At 41.1% G+C, this 16,731-nt stretch overlaps 1 protein-coding gene across 1 annotated transcript; it reads right to left on the reverse strand.

The window, feature by feature from the left end:
* Window positions 1–2,799: 2,799 nt before the first annotated feature.
* CHMP5 (charged multivesicular body protein 5) lies at window positions 2,800–16,594 on the reverse strand. The gene is made up of 8 exons (XM_004275082.4): window positions 16,440–16,594; window positions 15,151–15,255; window positions 13,459–13,505; window positions 11,614–11,707; window positions 11,078–11,149; window positions 7,423–7,531; window positions 5,799–5,911; window positions 2,800–3,503 (listed from the first exon to the last, which is right to left on the reverse strand). Exons 1-8 carry the CDS (start codon window positions 16,506–16,508, stop codon window positions 3,453–3,455), a joined length of 660 nt encoding a protein of 219 aa, XP_004275130.1. The 5' UTR covers window positions 16,509–16,594; the 3' UTR covers window positions 2,800–3,452.
* Between the last annotated feature and the right edge of the window lie 137 nt (window positions 16,595–16,731).

Consider the following 16,731-nt stretch of genomic DNA (forward strand, 5'->3'; position numbering starts at 1 on the left):
CTGAGACTTGTCTCTCACTCCCTTGCTTGGCACCCTGCAATAAACCCTGACTTGGCTGCACACACCCGCTGTCAGTTTGCCTCTCTGTGCCATGGGCACACGAGCCCATTGATCGGTTACTGCTCCAGGGAGGGTAAACTGTATGAGGAGAGGCAGGGAATGACTGTATGGCAGATGCAGGAGAACTAGAACAGGACTCTTACTAGCAAGTGACAGGAACCCAATTCCAACTAGTTTAAGCAGAAAAGGGGGTTTGTTGGCAGAATTCTCAGTTCACAGTACTAAAGGAGGAGTTACAGAGACTTGGAGCACTCTGAGAATCTCAAAGATCAGAAGTCAGGGCTCAGTGCCATGAGGATTCTTTCATTCTGCCTCTTGGCTGCTCTCTCGACTCAATATCTCAAACTTCTCAGACTGATAAAGAGTAAAAAAAAAAAAAAAAAAAAAGGGAAAGCATTTCCCCTTAGAAAATTTGAGGGATGAACTTCAATAGGCACAAATCTGGTTACAAGCCCACTCCCATAGTGGAAAAGTAAAGGTAGGGCTACTCTAATTGGTATTTTTCCAATAATCACACATTTGGAATTGGGGAGGCAGTTCTCTAAATGAAAGAGAATGCTGTTCTGAAAAGACTAAGCAATAAACCATTACAGAGAGGCAGGGGCCAATAGGCAGCTTTTTAAGCCCTGCTGGAGATGTCAGGGAACCAGGACTTTATGCAAGAAGGGAAAGCAGGTCATTTCTTTGCAAAGGCTATGGGAAGGATGTCCAAGCCAAAGAGCGTTGAAAAGAGAAAAGGAGGGGCTGGATTTGAGAAACACAAAGGGGTTAAAAGCAGGGTTTAATGATTAATTGAATGTGTAGGATGAGGCAAAATGTAGGCATCAAGGACAACTCAAGAGCTTTCTGTTTTGCATGATGGAGGATAATGGTTCCATTAGCTGAGGCAGGGAAAACAGGAGGTTAGGTCTGGGGGAAAGATAATGGTTGTCTTGGCTATTTGAATGTGAAGTGTTTGTGGGCTTCTGGAACATCCAGATTACTCTTAGGCAACGAGTGGATATAAACAGGATTCTGAAACTCAGGGTCAAGACCAGGGATACAAGTATAGACTTAGAAGTCAGCAGTTAAAGCCATGAGAATAGCTGAGATTATTAAATATAAGTGAGCAGAGAAAGAAGTACTGTGGATAAAGGCTGGACTCCTGAGGAACACCAACATTACAGGGTTGGAGAGATGAGAATTTCAGAAAGGAATCTTGGAGGGAATAGTCAGAAGAATAGAAGAACCACGGGATACCATCACAAAAGCCAAGGGAAGAGAGACTGGTAGAATGACTGTTCCCTGGTATCCAGTGTACTAAAGTGGTCTAGCTGGAGCACTAAATATCACCCACTAAAACTGGCAATATATGGGTCACTGATTTAACACTGGCAAGACAAGAAATAAAGCAGGAACGTTGGTTGAGTGTGAAGCTCAGGGTAATGAGCTTAATTTGGATGTTAGATTTTAGGTAGTGGTGCGGCATTTAATTTGGAATACCCAGAACTGAAAAAAAGAGTAAGGAAAGAGGTCTGGGCTAGTTACAGTTATTTTGAGGCATTAGTTCATAGGTAATAGTTAAAATCATGGGTGTGAGTTATCTCAAGGAAAGTATGAAGGGTAAGAAGTTATCCCAGATTGGAACTATAATGGAAGAAATATTAAAAGGGCTGAGTGAGAACTTGTAAGGAAGCCAAGGAAGGTTTCAAGAAGGTAATGATGAATAGTGTAATATTTGCTCCACTGGAAGTCTTCTTCAAGGGTGAGGTTAGTGGGGATGGGAGAGGGTTACATCCATGTCTCATCCTCACCTATAATTAGACAGTGAAGTTTTGAAGACAGGAGCTGTGATTGTTCTTGGTATCCCCTGGGTTGGTATAGAGACTCTACAGGGCTGGTGTTCAATAAATGTTTATTGATCTGCTGACACATGAAAGGCTGGTGCATGTGACACTGTGAGGCAGCCAGTGAGGCTGGCAGAGGGAGGATGGATCATTAAAGACCCTGAAATCTAGCAGGAATTTGGACTTGCTGTAGCACTCCAGGCACTTCCCAAGAAGGGAATAAAGCCCACTTTTTTTTTTTTTTTTTGCCGAGCTGCGCAGCTTGCAGGACCTTAGTTCCCCGACCAGGGATTGAACCCGAGACCATGGCAGTGAAAGTGCCGAGTGCTAACCACTGGACTGCCAGAGAACTCCCAACCCCTGATTTTTTTTTTTTTTTTTTTTGTGGTACTTGGGCCTCTCACCGTTGTGGCCTCTCCCGTTGCGGAGCATAGGCTCCGGACGCGCAGGCTCAGCGGCCATGGCTCGCAGGCCCAGCCGCTCCGCGGCATGTGGGATCTTCCTGGACCAGGGCACGAACCCGTGTCCCCTGCATCGGCAGGCGGACTCTCAACCACTGCGCCACCAGGGAAGCCCAACCCCTGATTTTTAATTGTTAATAACCCCTCATATGAGACGTGGCAGTTAACAAAGTACTCAAGACAATCAATTATTCCTCACAAAAGCTTGTGAGAGAAGCATGATTTTACTAGTAAGGAAATAAAACTTTAGAGGTGTGAGTGGGCTACTTAGTAGTTATTAGATGCAGACCCAGGGCCCAAGCCTGGATTGCTCCTTGCTCTTTCCACTATACCACAATGCTGCCAGTTAAATTCGATTTCTGTAGTGGAGTTTTTAGGCTAAGTTGACATTAAAATTATATTAAATTTGGTTTCTGTAGTGGAAGTTTCAGGCTGAGGTAATACTATTAAAATTATATCCTTTTGAAAAATATTTATTGAGTATAAATAAATGTCCTATACATTAAATATCAAGAAATATTCATTATTGATTACAAGTCCACTGTAATACTGAATGAACCACAGAATCAAAATAGCCACCCATGATACAGTAGTGATAATTCCATTCCAATATTGGACACAGTAATGATTTACTCACAAGACACAACAAAACTCACCAAAAAAGGCCATCACTTTAACCAACCTATAATACCACAAGAGAAAATGGTTTTGAATCATAATATGGACAGTCCCACTAATCTTGTCTTTGTCATCAATTTATCGGGTCAATTTGAGATTGTGGAGATATGCTGTCATAGAACTTAAAGATTCCCATTTCCTTGGTTTTATCTCAAAATTATTATTAAGGAATGAAGTTATACATACCCAATGCTAACTTTAAGTAAGTTAGTCTTTCATAAGAGAAAAGGAATAAAAATCTAGTATGAAGAAAGCTTCCTTCAAGCAATAAGTCTCTTAACGGAAAAAAAATGAAAGCAATGTAGTTAACTTTTCTTCCAAAGAAAGGAAAGAAACCTAAATCTGTTATGGCAAACTTGGAAAGATAAATATTTCCTAGTCCCAGAATATGTGTTTATTTTACATGATGTACTTGAATGATGCAAGTCTACGAAGCAGGGATCTGTGGCAATCCGAATTCATCCACCAAGACTCCATCCTGTGAAAAGGAAGAAATGTTTAGTGCCACTATTTTCCAACTGATAAAAAAAGAAAAAGATTACAAATGTTTAGTAGTCAAAACTCATTTCTAAGTGTTTAATCAATGAAAAAAATCCCACTGATGAGAACAAGCTGTTTTATGAAAGGTAAAGGGGGAAGTGATAAACCAGGAAAAGAAGTGGAAGAGATCAAAAGGGATGACTCCTTGCAGAGTAAGGGAAGAGTACAGAAAGAAAGAGAAACCTAAGAGTAAACCTAGAAAGGGGAAAAGGGGACTGGGAATGTCCAGGAGTGAAGGCAGAGGAGAGAGTGCTTGCCTCCAGATTCCCACTTTCACTCTGATCCCAAAGTGAACCAATACCTTTTGTAGCCTCATCAATCCTTTTATTTATTTATCTTTAAAAGTTTATTTATTTAATTTATTTAGTTTTGGCTACATTGGGTCTTTGTTGCTGCATGCAGGCTTTTCTCTAGTTGCGGAGAGCGGGGGCTACTCTTCGTTGCGGTGCGTGGGCTTCTCATTGTAGTGGCTTTTCTTGTTATGGAGCATGGGCTCTAGGCACACGGGCTTCAGTAGTTGTGGCTCGTGGGCTCCAGAGCACAGGCTCAGTAGTTGTGGCGCACGGGCTTAGCTGTTCCGCAGCATGTGGGATCTTCCCGGACCAGGGCTCAAACCTGTGTCCCCTGCATTGGCAGGCGGATTCCTAACCACTGTACCACCAGGGAAGCCCGCCTCATCAATCCTTGAAGGAGCGGTGCCCTGGGACAGGCAGTCACTTCCATATCACACTTCACTACAAACTTATAGGCAGTGACACCACTATCAATTCAGAAACCATACCTCAACAGCACATTTAAGTCAGGAATCTGTGACCTTCTAAAAGTGGAAATAACACACATCCCTCAGGGACCTGTTACCAAGGATTTGAAAAGATGGGCTATGGTAGTGTTAATAAAAATGATTTTAGGTATGCTGAGAAAAAGCAACCTATGCACCTGGTGCCTTGAAATGGTGAGGGTGGCCTGTGTAGTAGAGAAAGGTAAGACGACCCCAGGCTCAAGTAAGCGGGGGGAGGGGTAAGGTAGGGGAACACACACATTCGTCAAAACCATTTATAAGAGGGACTTCCCTGGTGGCACGGTGGTTAGGACTCCTCAGTCCCAATGCAAGGGGCTTAGGTTTGATCCCTGGTCTGGGAACTAGATCCCACATGCATGCTGCAACTAAGAGTTTGCATGCCACAACTAAGGAGCTGGCGAGCCGCAACTAAGGAGCCCACTTGTTGTAACCAAGACCCAATGCAACCAAATAAATAAATATTTAAAAAAAAATTCAGTTATAAGGGACCTGAGAAATTATCTACTTTCCCACCTTTTTGTTCCCCACATTGCACAGGTAGGAAAAACATGAGGTTCAGAAAGAAGATATGAACTTCTAATTTGCTCAAAGTCACACAGTGAATAAAGGCAGAGCTGAGACTGGCTCCCACTCTAGGATTCTGTCAACTATACTGTGCACCTCGATGTGCACGTTGCGAGTAGGTAAACACCAGGACTGTAAATGGCCAGTGGCAATAGAAAAAATGACATGTGATACCAGAATCTCAGATGGGGTAAACAGGATTTTATAAGCAGCAAAATTGTATCTATTTATAATGACAAGCATGTAGATTTGAACAGGGCTTTAAGTTCGCAAAGTCCTTTTACATACAAGATCTAATTTGATCTACACAACAATTATGTGAGATAGTTACAGTTATCTGCATTTTATAGATGCAAGGAACAGTAAAGTTCAAAACAGCTAAGTGATTTGCCAAGGTCTCACAGTTAGTGGTGTCAATCTCAGGCTTACACCCATATATCCTGATTCTTTTTCCTTGTTGAAGTAGAATCTTTCTACATTGTTTTATACTTAAATTATGAATCCCTAGTTCAAAAAAAAAATCCACCCTATTATTGATCATCGTGTCTGGAGTGGACCTTTATTTTATGCTGCCACCCCGCATGGTTCATGCATATGTTGCTGCTGCTTTCCCAGGAAATGTCTAAAACCCAATAGCACCCAATCCAAGCTCACAAAAGTGATTATGTATACTATACAAATTGTCATTGAATAAAACCATCCCTGGGCCTCAGTGACACTATTTATGTAGCCTATCCACAATCCAATGTGGGAAAACTGGGCTTTCAAGGGTTCCCAAAATAATGACAGTCTTTCCTTGTTCTTACTTAAGAATACCTTTTAGATTCCCAGACCATTTTGCATAGAAAATAAAACAGAAAAAGCTTTCACCTTATTCTTTGTGTCAGTGGGAACACCTTCTGGAATTGCAGGTGCAGCTGCTGCTTCATCCAAATAAGAACTGTCTTCATCAGCCAGAAGCTCATCGCCCAGTGCATCCAACTCTGAGATTGAAATAGTCAATATTTCAATAAAATGTAAGCAAGAAAACTGGCAGCTAATGTTAAGAAAGTTGGCCAAACTATTTGCAATAAGATGAAAACTTAAGAAACAAAGAGAAGGGATTATTAATTTCTATTTTCAAAATAAAAGATGGCCATTGTAAGAAATTTTCAAGGGAACTGGTGTAGTAAAAATCCATGAAAAATTAAAATAAAACAAACAAACAAACAAAACCATTCCCCACAGGTTTATAAGGCCCAGTCTTCATGAGAAGACTCTATAGTTATCGGTTGGCCAATTCAAATTAGAAAATCCTGATGATAACAAATGTAAAAAATCCTCTCCCATTTATTGATGAACTTGAAAGCAGGCAGTGAAAGGAGGCATGAGATTGTTGTATAGTGAGTGACCATTGCACGAGATCAGGCTTTAAAAATAAGTCTATGGCAAAGTGAGTTGGAAGTGACCGGGGAAATGGCAACAGCAGGTAGAGACTCATCAGAGGAAACTTAAGATGAGAAATAAGAAAATAAAGAAATAAACAGGGGAAAAAAGGTTCTAGGCAAAACAGAACATGGAGAGAAAGAAGTAGTAATGGGACAGGGGAATCATGCAACAGAAAATCCAGTGTGGGGTGGTCCTGCCATCTACCCAGTTGCTCATGCTAGAAATTGACAAATACCTCTGACACCTCCCTCTCTCTCCACACCCAATCAATCATTAGGTCTTGTCCATTCAACCTCCTAAAATTTCTTCAATATGTCCACTTATCTCTGTTTTTGCTACCACCACCATAGTCTCAGCCACCACAATTTCTTAAATGGACTACAGGAATAGTTTCTAAACAACTCTCTGTGAGGCCACTTAACAACCCCTTCCATTTTGTCTTGCTACCCTCTGCTCATCCTTCAGGTGCAATGCCTGTCACTGACTCCCAAATAGGTTAGATTCACTGGCTATGTGCTCCTATGGTACCCCATACTTCTCCTTCCCAACAGTTTGTGCTCTTATAATTAATGAATTACTTGAAACAAGCAGTTTCTTACCCCTGCTAGAGGAGAAGCTTCATAAATGCAGGGATTGTGTTTGTTTTCTTCAAGGCTGAATCCCCAGCATCTAATACAGTGCCTGGCATATAGCAGATGCACACTAAGTATTTGCCAACTACTGTTTCTTGATCTGCTTCGCTGTTCTGAGGGAGAGGACTCCAGCAGGAAAATAAAGAGAAAAAAAATCAAAAGGAAAATGGCAGGGAATGGCAGTGTTTGGATACCAAGCACCAGGTCAGCAGAGGACTTTGCCTAGACATTCCTTCAGAGCTTGTCCATCCCAGAGTTGGTGGGGTATGCAAATCTGATATGGCTGCCTCTCAAGCTCTTTGCCCAGAGACTATACCATAAACTCTCAGGGAACTATTGCAGAAATTTTCTCTAACATTTGGGAGAAAAGGTCCCAGGCAGTCGCTCCTCTCAGATGCTAAAACTACATATACAGTGCTCTTCCTATAACTTACCTGCTTCTAGGTCATCTTCATCTAATTCTGGGGTGCCGTAACTACGACTCAGTGCTTCTTGGATTTCATTTGCATCTTCCATCATATCCTCTAGCTGGTCTTGTAGATCCTACAAAAATATATGACAGGATTTTTATTCATTTCTTACCATTTTTCTCTAACTACCACCTGTCCCTATTCTCTCTCCTGAATCTCAGAAACGAGCAATGGCCCACATAATCTTCCTATTTTGGGTGGTAAAATGTAAACTTCAAAATAAAGAATAGAATTGGTAATCTTGCATTTGAATTTAAGGTGCTTCACGGAAATCCAAACTTCTACTGTAAGAATACATGCCCAATCAGCTCTCTCATTAAAGAAAGTTTCCTTGAAACATCAAATCAAGCAACAGTTACACTATCAAAATTTTTCTAGTTAATAGAGAAGAGGTAATTGAGACAAGCAAATTACTCTTCTTGAGTCAGCCAAAAACTGACTACGCTGTACAGGGAAAGGAAGCAGTAGCGGAAACAACTGGGTAGTACAAAAGAGTTGTTCTGGGCCCACCCCGGATGGGGAAACAGAAATGTAATCAGGATAGGCTTGATACCTGAGACCAGGCTGGTGAAAAAAACTGATTGAGGGCATAAATCTTCTGGGAATTATCTATTTGTACTTAACTGGGAGACTATTACAAGGCCAGAAAGAATGTAAAACCAAGCTGAGAAGTACTATAGCATAATAAAGGGCAGTTAGTATAATGGTTAGAAGAGCAGACTCTGGAGTCAGACATATCTAAGCTAAAATCTGGCCATTACTCAATGAAAAGTAATGTCTCTTAGCCTTTATTTCCTCATCTGTAAGATGGGATTATTAATAGTCATTCTTCATAGGGTTATAATAAGGATTTATTGCAATAATATATGTCATAATATGTGTCAAACACTAAGCACTTAATACTATATATCTTCTACTCTGTTAAGGATGTACAAAACAATATGTTTTTCATATACTGAAAATTCCACATAGAGGGGAATGGACTAGTGTTGATAACACAGAGGGTCCAAATTAGCACCACTTATCCTTCAGGATTTCTAGAGCAATGCAAAACACTTAAAAACTCCTTCCTGGCCCCCAGATTAGGTTTGTTTTTCCATATAAAGGATATAAAATAAAGCGGAGAAAAACATTTCTTTAAAAAGAAAATGCTTTGCTTTTCTGCATTTCCAAGGGCCAAACTATTGTACATATGTAACAGTCTGCTATACAGAGAAGCACTGGCTGAAACAATACTTAAAATAGAGTGAAAATAACATAAACTAATCAAGTTGAACTTATATTATGCTTTTACATGTCAAGACAAGTCTGCCAAAATCATTTATGGATAGGATTCCTAGCAATAGACTCCAGGATAGACACAGAAAAGAAAAAAAACATCACAAAGAATTAGCATGTTCAGTTCTGGAAAAACAAACAAAATCAATACAAAACAAATATAAGCACTACACTTGATGTGCAGAAACTGGGAAACAAAAAAGACAGAAACAGGGGAACATACATACATAGAGGCAAATTTTCTGAATGAGTACTATAAAACAGTGAAAATGTTTTACAAGTAAAGGATTTTAGGAAAACAAATGGAATTCAAAATACCTAGACCAGCCAAAGACACATACCCATACACATCAAAAAAGTTACAACGAAAGGGGCTTTCCACCTGTCATGCAAGCAAATCTATGAGGTGACAGGAGAAGGATAATTAGATGTGGAGAGAGCCAGACAACCATAGGTCAAAGACGAAGAAACATACAAAAAACCGCAAAGATCAAAATTTCTATTTTGTTCATTAAATAGCACTAATTAAAACACAAGGAACCCGAAAAGCAGAAAATAAAATTCAGTTTCATTTTATTTTATTATCAAATAATAATATACAAATAAGACACGCATAGTCAGAACATTTTTCTCAGTGAAATCTCCTGGAAGATATCACTAAGCCTAAATTCTTGTAAGCAGAGACTGGTGTGGAGGATTAGAAAGAGGGTCCTGAGAAGTATAAGGAGGGGTGCTGGAAAAGAGCAAGATGGGAGGAATGCCTTCACTTACTAAAGACCAGAACTACCCTACCAGAGAATACGTCTGCAGAAGCCGTAAAATGCTAGGAACATAGTAAATATTCCACCAACAAATAATGCTCCAATTGGGCAGAACTGTTTTATCTCCATGAATGGCCTCTAGTTCATTTGTTCATCAATCATTAGATACTTTCTAAGCACCAACTATGGACAGGCATTGTTTGGGGCACTGGGGATACAACAGTGAACAAAACTGAGTCCATGCCCTCTTAGAAAGAGACATTCTACTCCGGGGGTTAGAACTATCACATACGCAGAAAGGAAGGCTTTTCCTCAGGCCAGTCACTACTCCTTCTGCTAACCCTGTTTGCCATCTGCGCTGTTCAACTGAGAGAGGCAAGAGGAGCCAAACTCTTAGGGCTCAGTGCCCCAGCCAAAACATGATCTCAAAAAGAAATGCTAATTTTAAGGACCTAATGACATTATTATTAAAAATTTAGGGACTTCCATGGTGGGCAAGTGGGTAAGACTCTGTGCTCCCAGTGCAGGGGGCCACGGTTCGATCCCTGGTCAGGGAACTAGATCCCATCTGCCGCAACTAAGAGTCCGCATGCTGCAACTAAGAGTTCGCATGCACAACTAAGAAGCCCGTATGCAACAACTAAGAAGCCCGAATGCCACAGTGAAGATCCCACGTGCCGCAACTAAGACCCAGTGCAGCCAAAAAAAAAAAAAAAAAAAAATCTAAAGAAATGGGGGTAGGGGATCAAGAGGCACAAACTACTACGTATAAAATACATAAGCTACAAGGATATATTGTACAACAAGGAATACAGTCAATATTTTATAATAATTATAAATGGAATATAACCTTTAAAAAAAAGATGACTCAAGTTCTGGGGATCTAAAGTACATCATGGTGGCTATATTTAACAATATTTGCAAGTTGCTAGGAAAGTAAACCTTAAATATTCTCACCACAAAAAAATAGTAATTATGTGAGGTTATGAAGGTGTTAACTAACTTTATAGTGGTAACCACTTCACTATATATATATGTATGAAATCATCATGTTGTATACCTTCAACTTACACAATGTTATATGTGAAGTGTATCTCAATAAAACTGGGGGAAAAAAATATAAAGAGAATTACTAGAAGAGGGAACCAATTCTACACCAGGAACTGTGCTAAGCACTTTATGTATATGTCCTCATTTTACACTCGGGACAATCCTGGGAGATGAGCAGCAACATCACTACTTTACAATTGAGGCAACTGACTAAAAGTCATTAAGTGAGTTAGAAGTAAAAGGAAACTGGGTGCTTATTCACTGGGTGCTTATTATGTGCCAGGCATTGTGCGTTTAGATACACCAGCTCATTTATTTCATTCTAATTATAATTGTATGTGGTATTAGGATCCTTAGGTTAACAATGAGGAAAGTGAGACCTTTGGAACCCTTTCCCAAAGTTACTCTATTAGTAAATGGCAGAACCCAAGATTCAATCCCTCTCCTGTGCTCTTCCCATCACATACACAATCATTTTGATTCTTTCAGAAACAAGTGTATATTCTTGGAGAATCCAGTACACATCTCACCTCAATCTGGTCGATTTTCACTTGCTTGTATGCTTTCTTCATTTCCTTTACACCCAGTTTCATAGCATCAACCTAAAAAAAGGAAAGAGAAAACACCATGTCTTAAGAAGCCGTGTTGGTTAAACTGTCTTTTAAAAACCATGGGAAAAGAGCACAGAGTACAAAAATAAAATAAAATAAAACAAAAATAAAATAAGGGCTTCCCTCGTGGCGCAGTGGTTGAGAATCTGCCTGCTAATGCAGGGGACACGGGTTCGAGCCCTGGTCTGGGAAGATCCCACATGCCGCGGAGCAACTGGGCCCGTGAGCCACAACTACCGAGCCTGCGCGTCTGGAGCCTGTGCTCCGCAACAAGAGAGGCCGCGACAGTGAGAGGCCCGCGCACCGCGATGAAGAGTGGCCCTCGCTCACCGCAACTGGAGAAAGCCCTTGCACAAAAACGAGGACCCAACACAGCCAAAAATAAATAAATAAATAAATAAAATTTAAAAAAAATAAAATAAAATAAAACCATGGCAAAGGTGTTTTGGGAGTACCGTGGTCTTGGTGTCCTTCAATGACTGGATGGTGTAATTGGCTTGTTCCATGTTAAATGACTGTTGGGCAAGATTGTCCCGCTGCTGCTCATACCTTTTTAGAGTCAATTGAGAAGGATAAATGTGAGCCAGATAGAAATCCTCATGAAGAAAGTATCTCTAACACAAAATAAGAGAATTTTCTTAAAAACAATAACAACAAATGTTAAAAAATTAAATATGCAGAAAAATTGGGAAAAACAATTTAATCAATCTAACACAAACATCATTTGATGTCCCTCCAGTCTTTTTCCTTTGTATATATTTTAGTTACAACACTATTTTCCACTTAACATTATTATTATTACTTCTACGTTGCTAAGAAGTCTTAATACATGTTTTTATAACGTTTTAGATCATTTCCTATGCTAAATTCCCAGAAATGGAATTCTTGAGGGAAAGGGCAAGACTGTTTTTAAGGCTCTTCATACATATAGTGAAACTGTTTTTCCAGTAGACTGAACTCCTTGAGGACAGGTATGTTATTTTATTAATCTCGTATCCACAAATAGGTAATCTATCCAACCTAATATAATGCCTGACACTCCATGTTTTTTTAAAATAAAGCTTTATATCAACTTATAATACTGCCTCAAAGACTTATATCCCTATAGCCCTTATACAATATTTCGAAACCATCTAACCATCCAACCAGAAGAAAAATGGTCAACGATGCAGGCAAATGGTGGTGGAACATTATTACCCCGTTAAAAAGTATGTTTGCAAAGAATATTTAGAAGGACAAAAATACTCATGATATAACATTAAGTGGAAAAGGATAACCTATATACATGCCATTTATTATCTTCTAAAAATTATATGCACACATACCATGTATGCACAAGCAGAGAAAGAAACTGTAAAAATAGCATTTTAAAGGTGGTTATTTCTGCTAGTAGGAATCTAGGTAGATTTCCTTTTCTTCTACTCATGTTTATGTACTTGCCAAGTTTCTACAATGAATAATATCCTTTTATTAAAAAAAAAAGTTACCTAAAAATTGCAGTGCTACCAATTAGAGAGGTAACAATTTTATCACACTCTCTCACCACTCTAGGCATCATAATTTATTTTTCCAATTCCGTCTAATCTAAAAGGAGTAAGATGGTGTCTGATGTCTTATAAAAAGTTAGTTTATAAATAGGAATAGAGATATCAACAATTTTTCTGGTTCTTTATTAGCTGATTACATCTGACCTCTATAAACCCTGCAGAGGCTCTCAACAGCTCACAAGGGTAAGTAGCAAAGATACTCTTGGGCTTCTGCTCAAACACTGGGACACAGTCACCTAAAACAAATTAAGGACCGTTAAATCTTCTGATGGGAGGGAACAAATATTCAAGATTCCCAATTTTACAGACAAACAAAAATTTAAAAGGCACACTCTAATTAAATAAATGGGAGAATCAAACTCTATAGATCTGGGCAGTCCAATACAGAAGCCACTAGCCACACATGGCTACTTAAATTGTTAAAATTAAATAAAATTAAAACTTGTGTTCCTTAGTCACATTAGCTACATTTCAAGTGCTCAATAGCCACACATGGCTAATAGCTACTGTACTGAAGAGCAGAGATACAAAACACCTCCCATCAAAGCAAAAAGTTCTATTTAAATGGACAGTGCTGCAACAGATGTTGCTGAACATGCAGGGGGAGAAAAACCCAGCTAACTGTATGTGTAAATGAAATTTGCAATTAACTCAAGAATACTTATAAAGTGGTATGAAAACCTAAAGGAATGGAAGACCATTTCCCTTTTGGTTAAACCTGCTAGAGGAAAGGAGGTTATGCTTATAACTTACATCCGCTTTTGCTTTAAAACCCGCAAGGCTTTCTGCTTGACCATATTCTAGGGAGAAAAACAGATTTTAATGAAAAGAAGTAGAAAATATACATACGGTAAAAAAAAAAAAATCTCCCATATCCCCACATACCTCTACTTCCTCTCATCTTCAAAGTAGAAGACACAGTGACTCCTGGATTGTTCACCTCCCAAGCAGGCTTTAAGCCCCAGCTTGTCTCAGTCTTGGCATCCCACATCTCAGTGTACTGAAGTACATTTCCTTTTCCTAGTGCATATTATCTCTACTCCCAGCCCCAAGAGGGCCGATTTTGTATATCTAGGTGCCTTAGGGAGATTCCCAATTTGGACAGTCTGCTATCCACTCAAACTCAGCATGCTCAAACTCCTCAGCCTGCTCTTACCTTGGAAATGACTAATAATGGCCCCGCCAGTCTCTCACTTCTCTAGGTTGAAAACTGTTACACCAACCTTACCTTTCCTCTCTCTATTGTGTCTTCATGCACTGCTATCTTAGATTTTCAGAACTCACTTTTTTTTTTTTTTTGCGGTACGCGGGCCTGTCACTGCTGTGGCCTCTCCCGTTGCGGAGCACAGGCTCCGGGCGCGCAGGCTCAGCAGCCATGGCTCACGGGCCCAGCCGCTCTGCGGCATGTGGGATCCTCCCGGACCGGGTCACGAACCCGTGTCCCCTGCATCTGCAGGCGGACTCTCAACCACTGTGCCACCAGGGAAGCCCCAGAACTCACTTTTAAATTGATTCCTCTCATGTCATTCTCATGACTACCACCATGGTTTAGGCTTTCATCTCAAGTCTAGGTGGGCATTCCTGCCTCTGTTCGCTCTTCATGCCAAGCCATCTAACTAAGATGGCAGAGAAAATCCTCCTGTCACTTCCATTTCTATACTGTTTCATAAATCATTTTATTTGTCTCCTCCAATGAAGAAGGAAAAGCAGGTATTACTACTTCACAGATGATAATAATACCTAACATTTACTGAATGTGTCTATGTACTAGACACAGTGCTATGTAGGTCACATGAATTACCTCATTTAATCTCACACTTTAAAGTAGATATCCCCATTTTATAAATGGGCAAACTGAGGTTCAGTGATGCTAAGTAACTTGCTCTGGCTTGAATGTCTAATAAGTTACAGGGATGGGAAAAAAGAAGACAGTTCTACATTCACAGTCCATGCACTTAAATATACAACTCTATGTTTCTACCTAACAGAAGAGAAAAATAAAAAATTAACTGACTTTATAAAGGTCACAGCTAGTAGGTAGTGATGATATTATTAATAGAACACTGGTACTTTTTTCCCAATATGCCACTCCTTAACCAGTCTATTATACTTACCTAACCTGACTAGCCTGGCAACTCATTATTCCTGAGCAGGCCCAGCTCTCCAGGTAGAATATAGCACCTTCTCAGTAGAATATGCTAATTCCCATGTACATTCTTCTGGACATGTAACCAGCATCTTCTCACCACCAGGTCAAATCCTAGCCTTCCTCTCATATATGGCTGCAAACTCTCCCCCCTGAAGGATACACCTTCACGTATGTTTTCTTATTAGACTGTGAGCATCTCTTCTGTATCTCTCACCAGCCCTTACCACCAGGCCCTACTTCCACAGGTGCTCAAGTTAGGCTGTCACAGTACCTTCTTCAGGTGCTGCCTACCTTACCTTTGCAGGACCCTCTCTCATCTTCTTGATCTGATCCTTATACTTCACTAGTTCAGCATCCAGCCGAGAAATCTTCTTGTCAATAGATTCTGCCCTGCTGTCCACCTTGAGGGGAAAAACATCAAAGGCAGTAGTAGTTATTGCAATACATTTACATGAAAAGTGGCAGGAGAGGAATGAATATAGAGGAAGAAAGGACAAATAAAGAAGAGGGACTTCCCTGGTGGCGCAGTGGTTAAGATTCTGCCTGACAATACAGGGATCACTGGTTCAATCCCTGGTCTGGGAAGATCCCACATGCCGCGGAGCAACTAAGCCCATGCGCCACAACTACTGAGCCTGCATGCCACAACTGCTGAAGCCCGTGCACCTAGAGCCAGTGCTCTGCAACAAGAGAAGCCACCGAAATGAGAAGCCTGCGCATGGCAATGAAGAGTAGTCCCCGCTCGCTGCAACTAGAGAAAGCCCACGTGCAGCAACGAAGACCCAATGCAGCCCAAAATAAATAAATAAAATTAATTATTTTTTTTAAAAAAAGAAGAGCATATGGTGAAAGGTGGAAAACAGTGATTCCTAACTGTTGGTGGTGGGGAGATTCTCAGCCAGAAACACTGGAGAGCTTTTATAAACTATACTCCACCCCCTAAATTCTAATATTCCAGGGTCGCTCTCAAGTGTGCTTGAGCAGAAAAAGAATTTGAGAATCACTGGGTTTAGTTGAGATTCCCCTAGAATCAGAGGCTTGTCAGGCTGAGGGCTCAAGCAGGAGGTGTGTGAAATGGGTTAGTGCCCAGTGGACCCCGGCTAGGGCTTAGATCTAATGCTATTCGCTTGGATAGAAAGTGGTGGCTTAATGTCAGGGGTCAGAGTTCTGAATTTTTGTTACTGAGATCCAGGATTGGGGTACAGATATGTTGAACTAGAATATCAAGCCGAGGGTCCTGACGTGAGAGAGGGATGAGGGATGGAAGAGGAGTTAGGGGTCAGGCTGGACGAGGTGGGAAAGCTGTGTGGGCCTATGGCTGGTAGGAGTGAGGAGGTAAGGAAACAGCGAGTGAACGCGGCACGGGCACCAGAAGGGGTGGAGCGCAAGAAGGGCGAGACAGTGATGGGTTAGGGGTCCCTGGTTTGTGGAGTCAGCAATGACTTGGGTAACAGGAAAGAAAGTGGGGTGGAGAGAGCTGAGATGCAATAGGTCCGGGACCCAGGAGTAGGCGCCGAAGCCGGGGCTGGGTGGGGTTGGGGGTGTCAGGGTCCCGGAGCCTAGTTATGCGTGTCTAAGTGCCCACCGTGCCAATGCAGTCGGTCAAGCTGGGAGGCGGAGCCTTGGGTTTCGCTTTCCCGAAGAATCGGTTCATCTTGAGCGGCCGCGAAGACAACCCAAACACTGGAGCAAAACCAGAAACGGAAGCAGAATCACCTCCGCCTCCGCCTTGACTTCCGGCCCTCCATGCGCAAGCGCAATGTGCCTATTGGCGTTTACCGATCCTTTTTCCGGATTTTCAGCTCGGTCTTCCGGGGAAGAACTGCAGGAGGTTGGAGGTGATAGACCGAGTCAGCAGGGGGCGTGGCCTCGGTGGC

Source organism: Orcinus orca, chromosome 6 (assembly GCF_937001465.1).
Source record: "Orcinus orca chromosome 6, mOrcOrc1.1, whole genome shotgun sequence".
Lineage (NCBI taxonomy): Eukaryota > Metazoa > Chordata > Mammalia > Artiodactyla > Delphinidae > Orcinus > Orcinus orca.